This window comes from Cucurbita moschata, unplaced genomic scaffold (assembly GCF_002738365.1).
Source record: "Cucurbita moschata cultivar Rifu unplaced genomic scaffold, Cmos_1.0 Cmo_Scf00037, whole genome shotgun sequence".
NCBI classification, from domain to species: Eukaryota; Viridiplantae; Streptophyta; class Magnoliopsida; order Cucurbitales; family Cucurbitaceae; genus Cucurbita; species Cucurbita moschata.
This window is the reverse complement of record NW_019268553.1, coordinates 980,650-995,736: the sequence shown is the minus strand read 5'-3', so window position 1 is coordinate 995,736 and position 15,087 is coordinate 980,650. Positions and strand designations below refer to the sequence as shown.

Genomic DNA, 15,087 nt, shown 5'->3' with positions numbered 1-15,087 from the left:
TGACAACAAAGATTCGACTTGTTTTAATGCTTTTTTTTTTTTTTAATTTTATTATTATTATTATTATTTATCGTAGATATATCTGTAAGAGGATGACCTGAGGATGTTCGTTTAACCCATGAGATCGGGATAGAAAATGGAGGATGGCCTAAGGATGTTCGTTTAACCCATGAGATTGGGATAGAAAATTGAGGAGGGAGCGGGCTCCCCATTAGCTTAATGGGTCTCGTGTTGCTCGCTTTTTATATATAGTGCTTGGTAGGGCTGATAGTAGTACACTGTGTGGGACGAAGTAGTAAGGGCTTTTCTCACTTCCTATGAGTCGTCTGACGGAAAATACTTTCTAAATGGAGTAAAAGAACTTGGGATTGTCGATCTCTTCCTTCAAGATTGAGACGAGTCGATGTTGGTCAATGGTGTGAAAACACTTCCTCGTGTTGAATTCAAAAAACCAGCAAGAGGCTCCCACTCTTCTTTGATCCGTCTTAGGGCCGAGTGGTGGGCTTGCCTTAGTGAAAGTGCGACGTGTCTGGAAACTCATATCGTAAATGGAATTGATTATCATTTTGACCGCCTCTTTCGTGATATTTTCTATAGGTCGAACTAAATTAGCCTATGTGAGACTTTCATCATCCAACACCTCCCCCGTTGAACAAAGTCCGCATCTCCTTAATCGAGACTTGACTCCTTTTTCTTTTGGAGTCTTAGTCATTTTTTACTATGCCTTCGAGGAGGAGGCTCGATTCCTCCCTTTTCTTTTGGAGTTATTTGTTCGACATTTGAGGATTTATCAATTTATTGGCACGATTAAGTTTAGGGAAGGAGTCTGATACCATGTTAGATCACACACGACTCTCCACAATAGTATGATATTGTCCACTTTAAGCATATGTTCTCATGGCTTTGCTTTGGGCTCCTCCACAAGGCCTCGTAATAATGGAGAGAGTATTATAAATCCTGTTCCAACCCATCACAAGTTTGAAAACATAAACTAAAAAATAGTTTTAAAAAAATAATAATAATAAAAAAATAATTTGTCTAATTTTATTTTCCTATGACTAATAATTTACCAATTTCCTATTTTCCTTCCTCTATTTATACGACCGCCTTTACTCTTACCGCCCTTTTTCCATAGTCCTCCGTGAATTTCTTCTTCTTCGTCTTCCTCTTCGTCTTCGTTGCCGCACTGCATTTACCAATGGATTCTGCGCTGCTAATTCCGATTGCTTCAGTGATTCTCGGTGCCATAATCGCCGCTGTCTTCTTCAGAAGCTACTTTTGCAAGCGAAGATCGGAAGTCCAAACCATTTCCCATCCAGAGCTTCCATCGGATCCGAAGAAGCACCAAAAGCCGTCTCAGATTAAGAAGTATCACTCCAAACCTCACTCTCACTCCTCTGATAAGGTACGTTTGGATCCTGAGAAACTGCAGAAAACGAGAACGGAATTCTCGCAATTTTGTACTGTATTGTTCGGTGCACAATTTTCGCTTAGATTACTAGGTCTAGTTACTTTACATTATGCTAAGTTTCGAAGCTAAGAATAAGCTGGAGTGATTGCATTCTTCATCGGTCATCGTCCTTATCGCGAATGTGATCTAATTATACGCCGTGGTTAATCTTGCGCTGGACGCATGCTAATTGTTTAAAATGATCGATATCTAAATCTTTTTGAGTCGTATCTTCTTTGTTTAAAGAAATGTATCAGAATCATATCATGATTATTTGCTGATTTTTCATCGTAACCTCGCTGAAAATGTTATTCCTCTTGCTTGTTACTGGTTCATCGCGATATTCTGCTAACATTTCAGTAAAACATTCATCGATAGCTTCGTACGAACTACCTCGAGCTTTGTGCTGCATTGAGTTCAATGAACGTCGTCTGTTTCCTTTTTACATTTGCTCTTTTTAGATTCAGAAGGTGCATGACAGTCAGCATGCTCTCTTTTTTATTCTATTATCATCTGTTGAGGAAGATAGTTGTATTCGGATTGAAATTTTGCAACTCCGTATATTGTTTGCATGATGAATCGAACAGCCTTGATATTTCTCATACACTCGGTTTTTCCTCTTTTATAGGATCAAAACAAGAAACATCACCCGTTGGACTTGAATACGTTGAAAGGTCATGGAGATTATGTGACTGGATTATGCTTCTCCCCAGACGGAAGTAGTTTGGCGACCGGTAACATGGTTATCTTGCTATATCGAACAGTTTTTCACACAATATTACCGTTTGCTGTCATTGTTAGTATGCCGTGAGATGTCAAGGGAATGCTATTTGACTAAGAATGTCTGAATGTGGATCTTGCCTCTGTCTGCATTTTATTTATGCTCACGGATGAAGAATTTTCAATTGAAATTCCCTCAGTAGAATCATTTTCCATGCAAGCCTTTAATTAGACTAAATATTTCAAGGTTGCATGTGTATCTTTGTCTAGTCCATTTACTGGATTCAACGTGTTTCATTTGATAAGATATGTGTTTTCTATATTAGCTCATGTATTTTATCAGTTAGTGATTTCAATTATTACTGCTCTCTTTTTCTAGTACGTAACATGTTCCAAGTATTTTTCTGTTCTAATGGTCTGTGTTTGAATCTTAGTGGATTTTTGTGGGTTCGTTCACATATAGAGTCTTAACAGTTTAAGTCAGACTTCATTCTGTTTTGATTTGATGCTCATTTCTCCATTTCATAGCAAATTTTCATTTCTCACTTGTTCTTAAAGCACATTTCTCACTTGTTATTAACAAAATTTCCTATGCTATTACATCCTAATACTCCAGTTAGAGACTTATTTTTCCAATATGTTTTCAGCTATGACAAGCAACTTCTGTCTTAGTTTGTGGTACATTGGGTTTGTTTTCTAGACAAAGTTTTAGCTATACTGTATTCTGTTTCCTCTAGTTATTTCTCAACTTGGCAATAATTGGTGTGGGAATTGATTTCTAAATTGTGGCATCCAAATTTATATCAATTGGCGTTTTTGGTTTCTGGAAGTAGAAAGTATTTATTCTCTATTCATTAAGATGAAAATATTTCTGTATTTAACAGTTTTATCATAATTAGTACACTGTTTGATCAATGTTTAGTATAAATGCATTTCAGAATAATATGTTAAAGATTTTTTTTTATCATTTTTTATTCATTGATATTGTCTTATATGATCCTATAACAGCCTGTGGTGATGGAGTGATCAGGGTATTTAAGCTGGATGATGCATCAAGTAAAAGCTTCAAGTATGTAAATCTATCTCTCAAATCTGAGTGCTAATCAAGAGTATTTTGGTTTTTCATCTATTATTTATACATCATTAATATTTCTGCAGGTTTTTGCGAATTAATTTGCCTGCTGGAGGTCATCCAACTGCTGTCGCATTTGGTGACAATGCAACCTCTATCATTGTATCCTCTCAAGGTCTGTCTGGTTCTTCTTTGTACATGTATGGAGAAGAGAAACCCAAAGCTTCAGATGAAACTAAACAGCAAGCTAAGCTCCCTCTTCCTGAAATCAAGTGGGAAAATCACAAGGTGCACGATAAAAAATCTGTTCTGACCTTAGTAGGTGCAACTGCTAGTTACGGTAGTGCTGATGGGAGTACAATTGTGGCTTCTTGTTCAGAAGGTATGATAATGTCTACCATACAACAATCAAGCGCAAGGCATGTTAATACTTTCTTTTATTAGACCCCTATGGTTTGTTTAACCATTTGTTTTTGAAAATTTAAAATCTACTACTCACTGTTGAATGTTTTTTTTTTTTGTCATACATTCAATTATGGAACAACATAAGGGCTGATTTTCTAATTTTCAATAGTATTCATGAGTACGAATAGAATCTCTAAAAATATTATTCTGCCGATGTGCTGAATCATGATCAAATGATTCAAAATGTTTAACTTTGTTGTGAAAACTATCTTATTGATTTCTTGTATGTGCAAACGAATCTGCTCAACAATTTACTGCATTCTTTATCATAGTTATGCCTTGAGTAGAACTTAGAAGTACTTATATAAGAAAAATGCACTCCAGGGACTGATATCAGACTTTGGCATGCAAAAACGGGAAAGCTGCTGGGTGATGTTGACACTAATCAATTGAAAAATACCATGGCTACTTTGTCACCAAATGGGCGTTTTATTGCAGCAGCTGCTTTTACTGCAGATGTGAAGGTGACTAGTTCTGGCACTTGCGTATTTAATACTGAGAATTTTCTTTGAAAGCAAACATTATCAAAGATCAGCCTTGAGATTCATTTCTTTGCAGTGAGACATTGTTTATGTGTACTAGTCCAGTATCATATGTTCTGACCTCCTTAAAAAGGATAGACAAGTGAATATGAACTACAATTGGTTTTAGAGTCATTCTAGCTCATGGTATATTGTAACTTATTGAAGTCATTTCAATTTTACTGGGAAAAGAAGTTACTACCATCACAATATTGGTCTTGTTTTATAAATACCTGATTGTACGTATATATTCAATCAATAAGACCACTCTTTGATGTTTTTTTGTCAATATATTGATCTTGGCAGGTATGGGAGGTTGTTTACTCAAAAGATGGTTCGGTTAAGGAGGTTTTGAGGGTTATGCAGCTGAAAGGACACAAGGTTGTTGTTTAGATATTTTTTGAAATTCATGATGTGATTTAGTTGGTTAGATCTTATCGAAAGCGTGCACGACTGTATCCTTCTTCATCGTTCTGCTTCCACTCTTGTTTTATCACTCTTCTACAATTCCAGCCACCCTAATTTTGTTAAAAAAGGTTTTTCAACTATGGTACTTGCAGCTTTGATACATGAAAATATACATATGAAATCTTCTTCTTATGGACGGCCAACAATATTCTGCTTCTGTTGCGCTTACTATGTTTTGACTTTTGAGTTTGTGTTCGGTTTTCGGTAAATGCTAAAATCGTTTGTAGGATTCCTTATCTTTAAAATTTCTTCTTGACGATTTTAACTTTCCTCTCAATTAATATGTTCTTTCTAATGTCCAGAGTGCAGTGACTTGGTTATGTTTTACCCCAAACTCAGAGCAGATCATCACTGCATCAAAGGATGGTTCAATGAGAATTTGGAATATTAATGGTATGTAGAGTGGTATCTATAATTTTCATGTGTAAACACCTTGCCTCATTTCATCTGATGGAGCTAAGATAATATTAGTAGAGTACATGAATATTGGTTTCACCTGGTGAATACAAAATTAATCTCTATTAAAATTGCATTATGTTTGCTAGATATATCCTTCATCTAATTAGTTCTTATCACTTCTAATTGGCATCTTTCCCTTTCCTGAAAACTTCATGTAATTGTAAAATAAATAAATAAAAAGCACTCATCTAACATGTAAAAATAGAAATTAATGCTTAAATTTAGCAACGAGCAATTAAGTAAATGTTTGATTTATAACTGTGATGCTGTAACGCTATATATTCTTTTACCAATCAGATTAAAGCTTCAATTGATTGATTGCTGATTTCTTTCTGTTTCACGTTAACCTGGATCGTTAGATGACTTTAGGCGACTGACATGTTCCTTGTATCTATATTTGCATAATTTTCGTTTTTCAAGTGCGATATCATCTCGATGAGGATCCAAAAACTCTCAAGGTGTTTCCAATTCCATCACATGATTCAAATGGTGCTACATTGCATTATGATCGTCTCAATATATCCCCTGATGGGAAGATACTAGCAACAACGCATGGTTCCACACTGCAGTGGTTATGTGTTGAGACTGGAAAGGTGTTGGACACTGCTGAGAGAGCTCATGATGGTATGTATAAGTTTAAATTATTACCGTTTCTTTTCTTCCCCGCTTATAGGTTATATTAATATTAATTACTCCCTTGAGAGCAAGATTACTTCTGTTAAAATTTTTCTTAGCATCATCTATAGAGTAAACCTTTTCTCAATACAACTAACAAAAAATACTTTAAAAAAATTTTACGGTATTCATAGACACATTGGGAAGTGTTTAACAATACTTGTATATACATCTTTTGTAATGGCCCAAACCCACCGCTAGCAGATATTGTCCTCTTTGGCTTTCCTTTACGGGTTTCCTCTCAAGGCTTTAAAATGCGTCTGATAGGGGGTTTCCACACCCATATAAAGGGTGTTTCGTTCTCCTTCCCAACCGATGTGGGATATCACATCTTTTCTTCGTTAAAACTTGGAGATGAAAAAGTATTTTATTTAAAACACTTCCCCTAAAAAAATCTGTTACACATTCTGAATCAGAGGACTACTTTTTGTAGTGAGAATTGTGATTACACTACGTTGGGTTTCATCTTCTTGTTAATAGGACAACCTAAACGAACCTGGATCTCTTAACTTCCCTTGTTAGGATACTGACCCATTATTTATCAATCAAGTGGTTGCATCCGAGTCCACATGTTTGCTAGTTCAAACATTTTGGGTCACCTTGTTGGGTTGTTTTTGTATACATGGATAAGTTTTTTCTAGTTTCTATATTTTCGTTTTTTTGTATCTCAGGATGACATTTGCCGTGTCTCCATAGGGTACATTAACAATTTCCCTAACCTAACGAGATTATCTTATTTGATTTGCGCAATTCGATATATAGTTAAGAACATTGTATTGATAATATTGTGTATCTTTTAACTGCCTATAGTACACGGGCTTTAGTGCATTGTCGAATTTAAGTTAAAAACTTGTGAATTAGGTCAGTTTTATCTACCCTAACATAGTTCATTCCTTCGGAAATTTGAACTTCCAGCTGACCGAGTACTGACTCTCAATTCCTAATGCAGGTGACATCACATGGATATCGTGGGCACCTAAGCCTATTCCATCAGGTAAAACCTCGTCCCATTTCTTCTGAATTATCTCATTTCGCTTTCTAAGATATGGAAATATTAGAGAAATTAATTTGACAAATATAAAAACGAGAGAATTAATATATATATATATATATATAATATAAATTAACGACAACCAAAAAGTAAAATTTGATATTTGATGATTTTTTAATTTGACAAATTTTATTTTTATTAAATTATATATAAAAATTTGATGATTCTTTTAAAACTACATTATTGTATTATGTCATTTCGTTAAAAGTTTGTACAGAAAAATTACGTGAGCATGACTTGAATTGAAATGATAGGAATTAAAGTAATGAGTGGAGAATAAAATACAAAGTAAAAAAGAAACGATTCTGATTTTGACCATATCTGGAATTTACAAAGCTAAAAAACATTGTTCCGATTCTAGGCGCTTTTGTAACTATTCTTGTTGGTCTGTTTCAATCAACTCGAACTCCTTGTAGTCTAGCTCATTTTTGTGGATTTTCACGTTTTTGTGTGCCCCAGTAGTCTTTCATTTTTTTTTTCTAGTCAAGTGGTTTTCATGAGTGGAAAAAAAATTGGGATTTTATTCAACTTAAAATATATATTCATTTTTGGCACACACCAAAAATGTATTACTCAACCTTGCCTTTCTATTTTACTTTATAGGGGAAGTGGTTGATCTGTATAAAAAAAATGACGTAACAATATAATAAAATATCTAATCGCTTCTTTTGTAACAGGAGATAAAAATGTATTGGTTTTGGCTACTGCGAGCGTGGACAAGAAAGTAAAACTATGGGCTGCACCCTCGCTGAGTTGAAGCACGAAATGGATTTGTTGGCTAAGATAAAAAAAGTAAGTTCGGCTACGAGCCTCCTGATTTGGTATGTCGAGTGGTTTTGTTGAAAAAGGGTTTTGTCTAAATTCCATAGCGGAAGTCAACAATTTCAACACCTGCCGCCGAATCTAACAGGTAAGATTACTGGATCTCTGTCTTAACAATAGAGCGTTTTGGTAACATTATCGCTTTCAAACGTGAGAAGCTTTTTGAAACTAAAACTTTTTGGATGCATAAAAAGTGAGGAAATTAATAGGGGTTTTAGATTTCAAATTATTACTAGTTAAAAGAGAGATTTGTTTGTTCACGGACGTTTGCGTTAAGGCACGGTTGATTTGAACAACTTTAAAAAGATTTGGTTGTCTTTTGTTTTTTTGTTTGTTTTTTATTCTGTGTTTTATGCTGGAACTAAGTGATTTAGGGTTTAGGGTTTATGAATTTTGCCACGTTTCATACCAACATTACTTTGTTGTCTGTGTAAAAATTAATGATGCCTATGAACTTTGGTCGTGCTATTTATGTATGCATTAATAAGGTTAAGTTGGAGCAAATTTGTGGACCTAATTTAATTATTTTAGAACCTAGTTGAGGTACATTTGGTCTAATTCATTAATGAAATGTTTGTGTTTGTGTTTGGTTAAATATTAGTAATTAGATCCATTAATGATTTCCTCGATGTATTATATTTAGTTTCGTTATTCACGCTAATTTCTGTGATGTGATGTACAATTTAGAACATTTGATCCTTTGTGTTTGCTTTTTTTATTACCTTCATAATTTGTTTGTTTGATAACCTTTTTCTTTTGTAATCTACTTTCAAAATTGTCATTTTACTTTTGTTCTTTCTCTCATTTATGAAAACAAGTGATGCTGAATACATAGTCAATTATCTATTTAAAAAATTTCATAAGTGCTTATAAAATTGAACTCATTTTTTCTTTTCTTTTTAAAAAAATTGTGACTAAATCTTGGAAGAAATTGATGAATGTTTTCAACAAGTGAATTTTTAAAAATAGAAAGAAAAATAAGTGTTTAAAACAAGCATAAAAATTATTTTTAAAAAATTGGAGAATTTAAATTTTAGAATATTTACTGAATGAAATGGAGATTAGTAAGGTCACATCCTAAATGGTACAATGATGTCTATAATCTAATCTTGACATTTTGTAAAAACAAAATTAATATGATCCCTACGCTTACAAATTAAAATATGGTAAAATTCAGTTAGTAGGACTATCTTGTCCTTTAAACAAATAAATATGGTTTTACATGGGATTATTTTTTGACCTAATTCATTTATTAAAAGATCTAGTAAGATAATATTGAGGATCAATTTAATCTAAATATGTTGTATTTAAATTAAATTTATTTGAGTTAGCTTGGGCCAATCACCTAAACATTGAATTAGGAGTAGTGTTTAACTATCGTATTTAAAGCATCTATGAAAAATGGGTCCAATCTATGAAGAGCTAAGTTGATATAACCCAAATAGCCTAAGCAAACTAAGCTCAATTCAATTCAACCTATCAGATAATCTAGTCGTGTAATATTTTTGACAAAATGGTTTTAAAGTATTCACTACTTGAAGGGCAAAAATTTATATGTTTCAGGTCTTAAGTCATATGTTTTCAACCTAATTTCTAAAAAGAAGAAAAAAAAAGAACACTAACCTCTTCGTGGTAAATTATTTCTAGACCAGTGTTGTATCAATTAAAAAAAGCTAACACGTGACATGACAAAAGGAAAAAATAATAACGCCCACCGTGGGGCTCGAACCCACGACCACAAGGTTAAGAGCCTTGCGCTCTACCAACTGAGCTAGACGGGCCATGTTGGTAAGCAACAAGGTCAAATCTAAAAATTAATTTTACTCCAATACTTTGATTAACATTTCACATAATGTTTTCTTCTCTCAACTATATTAATGGAGAAATTTGCTAAAGAAATGAAGTTGTTTGGCTATAAAAACACTATATATATATATATATATATATATATATATATAATAAAGTTATATCTAATGACACAGAAATCAAGTGCCAAAACAAAAAAGGCACACGCAAAACTTCTAAAAAATGTGGTTGTTTAAAGAATATGCCATTCACTCTGTAATTTTCTAGAATTTTTGTATTGGATGTTCAGAATTTATAGAATCCAATCGCCTCCTCACTTCAAATACAGAGAACAAATCTGCCTACACTAATTCTAATGGTTTTAAATATTTCGTGTTTGAAGCTTTAACCTAAATCAATAAAGAAATAACTCCCAACCTCTTCTTGGAATAGATTTCTTTTTCTTCTGAGATTTTTTTCGGCATGGCTAATTACTTTCTTTTTCTAAATAACTATTATTTGTACTAAAAATTGTCAAAACCGAATAGAATACACAAGGTTGAGAGCCTTGTGCAAGATCAACGGACTTAAACGGGTAGTTTTGCTATTTGACATTTTATTCAAAAATACATATCTTAACCAATTTATCTATTTCTAGATTTGTTTCTAATCTAATTGCATTTTTGGGGAAAAAAAACATAATCGAGATTAGTAATCAACCTACCAAGCTTTGAGAATACCTTTTGTGAAAAACATAAAAACAGAAGAAAAAAATTACCTTTGCCCACCATGGGGTTCGAACGATCTCAAGGTGAAGAGCCTTATACCCTACCGACTTGAAGCTGTTAATGATATCACATGTTTTTGCGCCTCCGCCTTGTAGACACCTAAGTAGAAAATTAAATGGTTAAAGAAATAGACAGGAGAAAATATCCCGTATGAAAATTTTCAGGGAAGCATCAATGAATTAAGTCTCCATGACGAATGAGTTGAGCATCTCCATGTTTGCAAGTAAAATAATACCAAGTTCAAGTAAATGTGAAATGTCTAATAGTACAATGAGGAGACGAACGACCTAAAGAAGGGCGTTGGGTTGCTTATCTGGTGACGAGGCTAGGAATTCTCGTAACTTCTTGTAAGATCCATAAATCCTTGCTAAAGTAGGAAACTTGGAACTGCATTATCCAACAGCAGAAATTTGTTACACGAGTGATGGATTATCTTTGCAGAGAAGTGCTATAAAAAATTTAACCCAACGTCGAGTTACAGTTTTTTCTAATCAATGTGATGCATTGTGATAATAAAGTGAGATAATAATTGGGAGGTGAGAAATAATACCATGTCACATGTACTTATCTCCAAAAGCATATTGGCCAGAAAAATCCTTCAGCAGTTTCTCACGATCTGTGATACACAACAGATGCAAAATTGAGGACCATTATACATGCCACCTCACACAATGGGTCAGTGCATAAGTGGTTTTATTCTACACGATATTTCTTAAACGGTGTGTTTTTCACGCATAATTACTACAATGAACACCAAAATACTTCACAAACGTACCATTGAAACCTTTTTGTAGATTGGACTGAGCTCATGGTAGTTGCTATTGTGGACCAAATTTTTCCTCCATAGTTTTCTGATAAAAAATGTATATAAACATGAACTAGATTCACTTTAGAAATATAGGCAATTAGGCAACATAGCTAATACAAATACAATCTAACAGCAATTCCATCGTAATAATTAATGACTGATTAACAACAAATTGTATGCTTGAGCTGACGATACTTGGCACATACAATATGATTTCCTGATCAACATATCATTTTTTATATGAGCCTATCAATAAAATGATACACAAATAACCCGACTAAATTATAAGTAAATTCTTGTGGGTAGATATTGTATCACCTAACCATGTAATATTTAACCCGACTAAATTATAAATAAATTCTTGTTGGTAGATATTGTATCACCTAACCATGTAATATTTAACCCGACTAAATTATAAGTAAATTCTTGTTGGTAGACATTGTATCACCTAACCATGTAATATTTAACCCGACTAAATTATAAGTAAATTCTTGTTGGTAGACATTGTATCACCTAACCATGTAATATTTAACCTAACTAAATTATAAGTAAATTCTTGTGGGTAGATATTGTATCACCTAACCATGTAATATTTTTGTTAAGATGGTTTTGAAGTATTCACTACTAAGGGTAAACAAAAAGTAATAAATAGAATGTACACCCTGAAAAAAATACTAGCACAAATTACGTTATGTTTCTAAACAATTATTACTGTCAATGAAAAAGCCAACACCGAATGTAATATATCATTACGACAAAAACAAAAAGTAAAAAATAAATGGAGCTACATGACAAAAAGACAAGAAGAAAAATGTACCGCCCACCATGGGGCTCGAACCCACAACCACAAGGTTAAGAGCCTTGCACTCTACCAACTGAGCTAGACAGGCCTTGTTTGTTGCTTGAGCTGACGATACTTGACACCTACAATATGATTTCTCGATCAACATATCATTTTTTATGTGAGTCTATCAACATAATAGTACAAAAATAATCCGACTAAATTATAAGTGAATTCTCATTGACAAATAATCTATCAACCATGTAATATTTTTGTCAAAATGGTTTTAAAGTATTCACTACAAAGGGCAAAAATTCATATGTTTCATGTGAGTCTTTAAGTTCTCAACCTCACTTCCAAAAAAGAAAAAATAAATGGAGCTTCATGACAAAAAAGACAAAAAGAAGAAAAACATACCGCCCACCGTGGGGATTGAACCCACGACCACAAGGTTAAGAGCCTTGCGCTCTACCAACTGAGCTAGACGGGCTTTGTTGTTAGCTTGAGCTAACGATACTTGGCACCTACAACATGATTTCTCGATCAACATATCATTTTTTATGAGTCTATCAACATAATGGTACAAAAATAATCCGACTAAATTATAAGTGAATTCTCATCGACAAATAATCTATCAACCATGTAATATTTTTGTCAAAATGGTTTTAAAGTATTCACTACGAAGGGCAAATATACATATGTTTCGTGTGAGCCTTAAGTTCTCAACCTCACTTCCAAAAAAGAAAAAAAAAATACTAGGCACAAATTATGTTATGTTTCTAAACAATTATTACGTATGAATGAAAAAGCCAATGCCGAATGTAATATATAAATACGAAAAAAAGTAAAAAATAAATGGGACTGCATGACAAAAAGACAAGATGAAAAATGTACTGCCCACCATGGGGCTCAAACCCACGATCACAAGGTTAAGAGCCTTGCACTCTACCAACTGAGCTAGATGGGCCGTGTTGTTTGCTTAAGCTGACGATACTTGACACCTACAATATGATTTCTCGATCAACATATCATTTTTTATGAGTCTATCAACATAATGGTACAAAAATAATCCGATTAAATTAGAAGTGAATTCTCATTGATTATCAATATTTTTGTCAAAATGGGTTTAAAGTATTCTAAGAAGGGCAAAAATTCATATGTTTCTGTGAGCCTTAAGTTCTCAACCTCACTTCCAAAAAAAGAAAAATAAACACTAGGCACAAATTACGTTATGTTTCTAAACAATTATTACGTGTCAATGAAAAAGCCAACACCGAGTGTAATATATAATTACGACAAAAAGTAAAAAATAAATGGGCTACATGACAAAAAGACAAGAAGAAAAACGTAATAATAGGTGGTATGCTTGAGTAGACGATACTTGCCACCTGAAACATGATTTCCCTATTAACATATAGTTTTTTATAAGAGTAACAGCATAATGATATACAGATAACCAGACCCAATTATATGTGAATTCTCATTGGCACAGAGCTATAATTTTTGGTTTCCTTCTCTGAGAATGAGAAACCACAGAGTTTATTGCTCAATTTTCACTAGAGTTCACAGCGTTCTTGCATTAACAGGTTATACACTGAAGCTAATCATTTAATTGATGCAAGCTAATCATTCTCGTATGGACTCAAAACATAGAAAGTAGGATCTCATAACATATATATGATGCAAAATAAAATGTTCCTAAAGATTTTAAAATTCAGTTGGTGGACTTGATTATCCGCAGTTCAGAGCACACGTTAAAAATGAACTGTAGGCCAGTAGGAGCACCGTAGGAACAAGTAGTTAAATGCGAGGACATTTTTCATAGATCTAGAGAGCTCTCTTTTAAACGTCTCAATTCGTAGCTAGCCATTACTGATCTTACACGAAGATTAAGAGATTTTAGATGAAGATCAGAAGGCAGCAGCGCCTTCTGCGGATGTTTCTCCTCCAGATACTTAACAATAACAAGAAGAAAAGTGTGACGGTGTTACAAGCATAATTTAGGAGAGTAAGAGAAACAGAGGTTCAAAACGAAGCAGGAGAAAAGAAGGATGACTAGTATATTCAGATCCGCGAGGATCCGAAATCTTCTGAACAGGCATTTGCTAAGCCATTGGTCAATTCAGAAGTTCAGAAGCAAAAAATTCGTTAGGCAGTTTTTGGTTCTGTCGATTCGCATAAACACGTCAATCTCAAGGTTTACCTGGAGTTAATTGTTCTCCTCTCCCAAGGTTTACTGCTCTGTACTCGTAAGAAAGCCCTAAGCAACAGTTGCAAAACATTTCAGTAAACAAAAGTATCAAGTTCCACAACTTTCATTTGTTTGATTTACTATCACAACCTTCATTTCAGCTCAGAATCAATTTAAGTAATGTCACTATGCGTTTAACACGGATCAAACTCCTAATCTTCTATACTTCAAACTCAAATCTTCTATACTACAAACACAATCTCCATATCCGCTAAAAATCGATCTAAACAAGATAACGTGTATTTTACAACAAATCAAACTCAAATTCTTCTGCACTTCAAATCGAAGATGAATTTTCCAGTAAACTCAGAGAAGAAGAAAGACCTTTAAGATTCAACGCAAAGCGTACACGCCACGAGCAGGAGCTCCGCCAGAAAGAATAAACAAGCAGCTAATACGTTGAAGAATCGTCCGAACTTTTCTGTAATGACAAAAACAGAAGTATAATCAGCATTATACTACACTGCCTAAAGATTTCGAGTAAAGAAAGTGAATCCGTCTCTACAATTATTTCATCTTCAGATCAAACGATTTCAAGAAACCGCGCGCGCTCGAGAGAGAGAGAAAGAAGATACCTGAGCCTGAGCTTCGAAGTCCATGATCATCAACGAGAAGAGAAACAGCAGGAGACGCTGCTTGAACTAAAGCGGTTAGTAATTAAAGACTAGTGCGCTGCATTTGGCATGCGTTGTATTTATAGTCGGAATAAATACAAGAGGGAAAGAAAAAAAAGGAGTAGATGATCGTGAAAGGAAAAAATTTTTAATTTTCTTTTTCTTTTTTTCTAAAAAAAAAAAATGAACGTGTCCAATATTTTCCCTCCAAGCCTTCCATTTCATCGGATTATATAAATTAGGTAGAATTTTTTTTAACTGTAAAAATGGTTTTAAAAAATTATATTATACGTCTAATAAAATATAAAATATGATATGAAATTGAAAAAAAAAAAATATATATATATATATATATGG

At 33.6% G+C, this 15,087-nt stretch overlaps 1 protein-coding gene, 1 long non-coding RNA gene and 4 other non-coding genes across 6 annotated transcripts; 1 reads left to right on the top strand and 5 right to left on the bottom strand.

Moving 5' to 3' along the window:
* The first annotated feature begins 1,116 nt into the window (after positions 1–1,116).
* Positions 1,117–8,207, top strand: LOC111432205 (transducin beta-like protein 2). The gene is made up of 10 exons (XM_023069070.1): positions 1,117–1,405; positions 2,079–2,184; positions 3,179–3,239; positions 3,329–3,624; positions 4,032–4,171; positions 4,535–4,609; positions 4,999–5,089; positions 5,576–5,779; positions 6,780–6,824; positions 7,559–8,207. Exons 1-10 carry the CDS (start codon positions 1,199–1,201, stop codon positions 7,636–7,638), a joined length of 1,305 nt encoding a protein of 434 aa, XP_022924838.1. The 5' UTR covers positions 1,117–1,198; the 3' UTR covers positions 7,639–8,207.
* A 1,204-nt stretch (positions 8,208–9,411) lies between these two features.
* Positions 9,412–9,484, bottom strand: TRNAK-CUU. The gene has a single exon. It is a non-coding gene; the product is annotated as a tRNA-Lys (tRNA).
* A 272-nt stretch (positions 9,485–9,756) lies between these two features.
* On the bottom strand, positions 9,757–14,798 carry LOC111431851. Its single transcript, XR_002708576.1, has 10 exons — positions 14,692–14,798; positions 14,441–14,537; positions 14,069–14,125; positions 12,767–12,866; positions 12,283–12,389; positions 11,902–12,008; positions 11,052–11,127; positions 10,827–10,892; positions 10,564–10,663; positions 9,757–10,375 (listed from the first exon to the last, which is right to left on the bottom strand). It is a non-coding gene; the product is annotated as an uncharacterized LOC111431851 (long non-coding RNA).
* Positions 11,902–11,974, bottom strand: TRNAK-CUU. Its single transcript has one exon. It is a non-coding gene; the product is annotated as a tRNA-Lys (tRNA).
* Positions 12,283–12,355, bottom strand: TRNAK-CUU. Its single transcript has one exon. It is a non-coding gene; the product is annotated as a tRNA-Lys (tRNA).
* TRNAK-CUU lies at positions 12,760–12,832 on the bottom strand. The gene has a single exon. It is a non-coding gene; the product is annotated as a tRNA-Lys (tRNA).
* Positions 14,799–15,087: the final 289 nt, after the last annotated feature.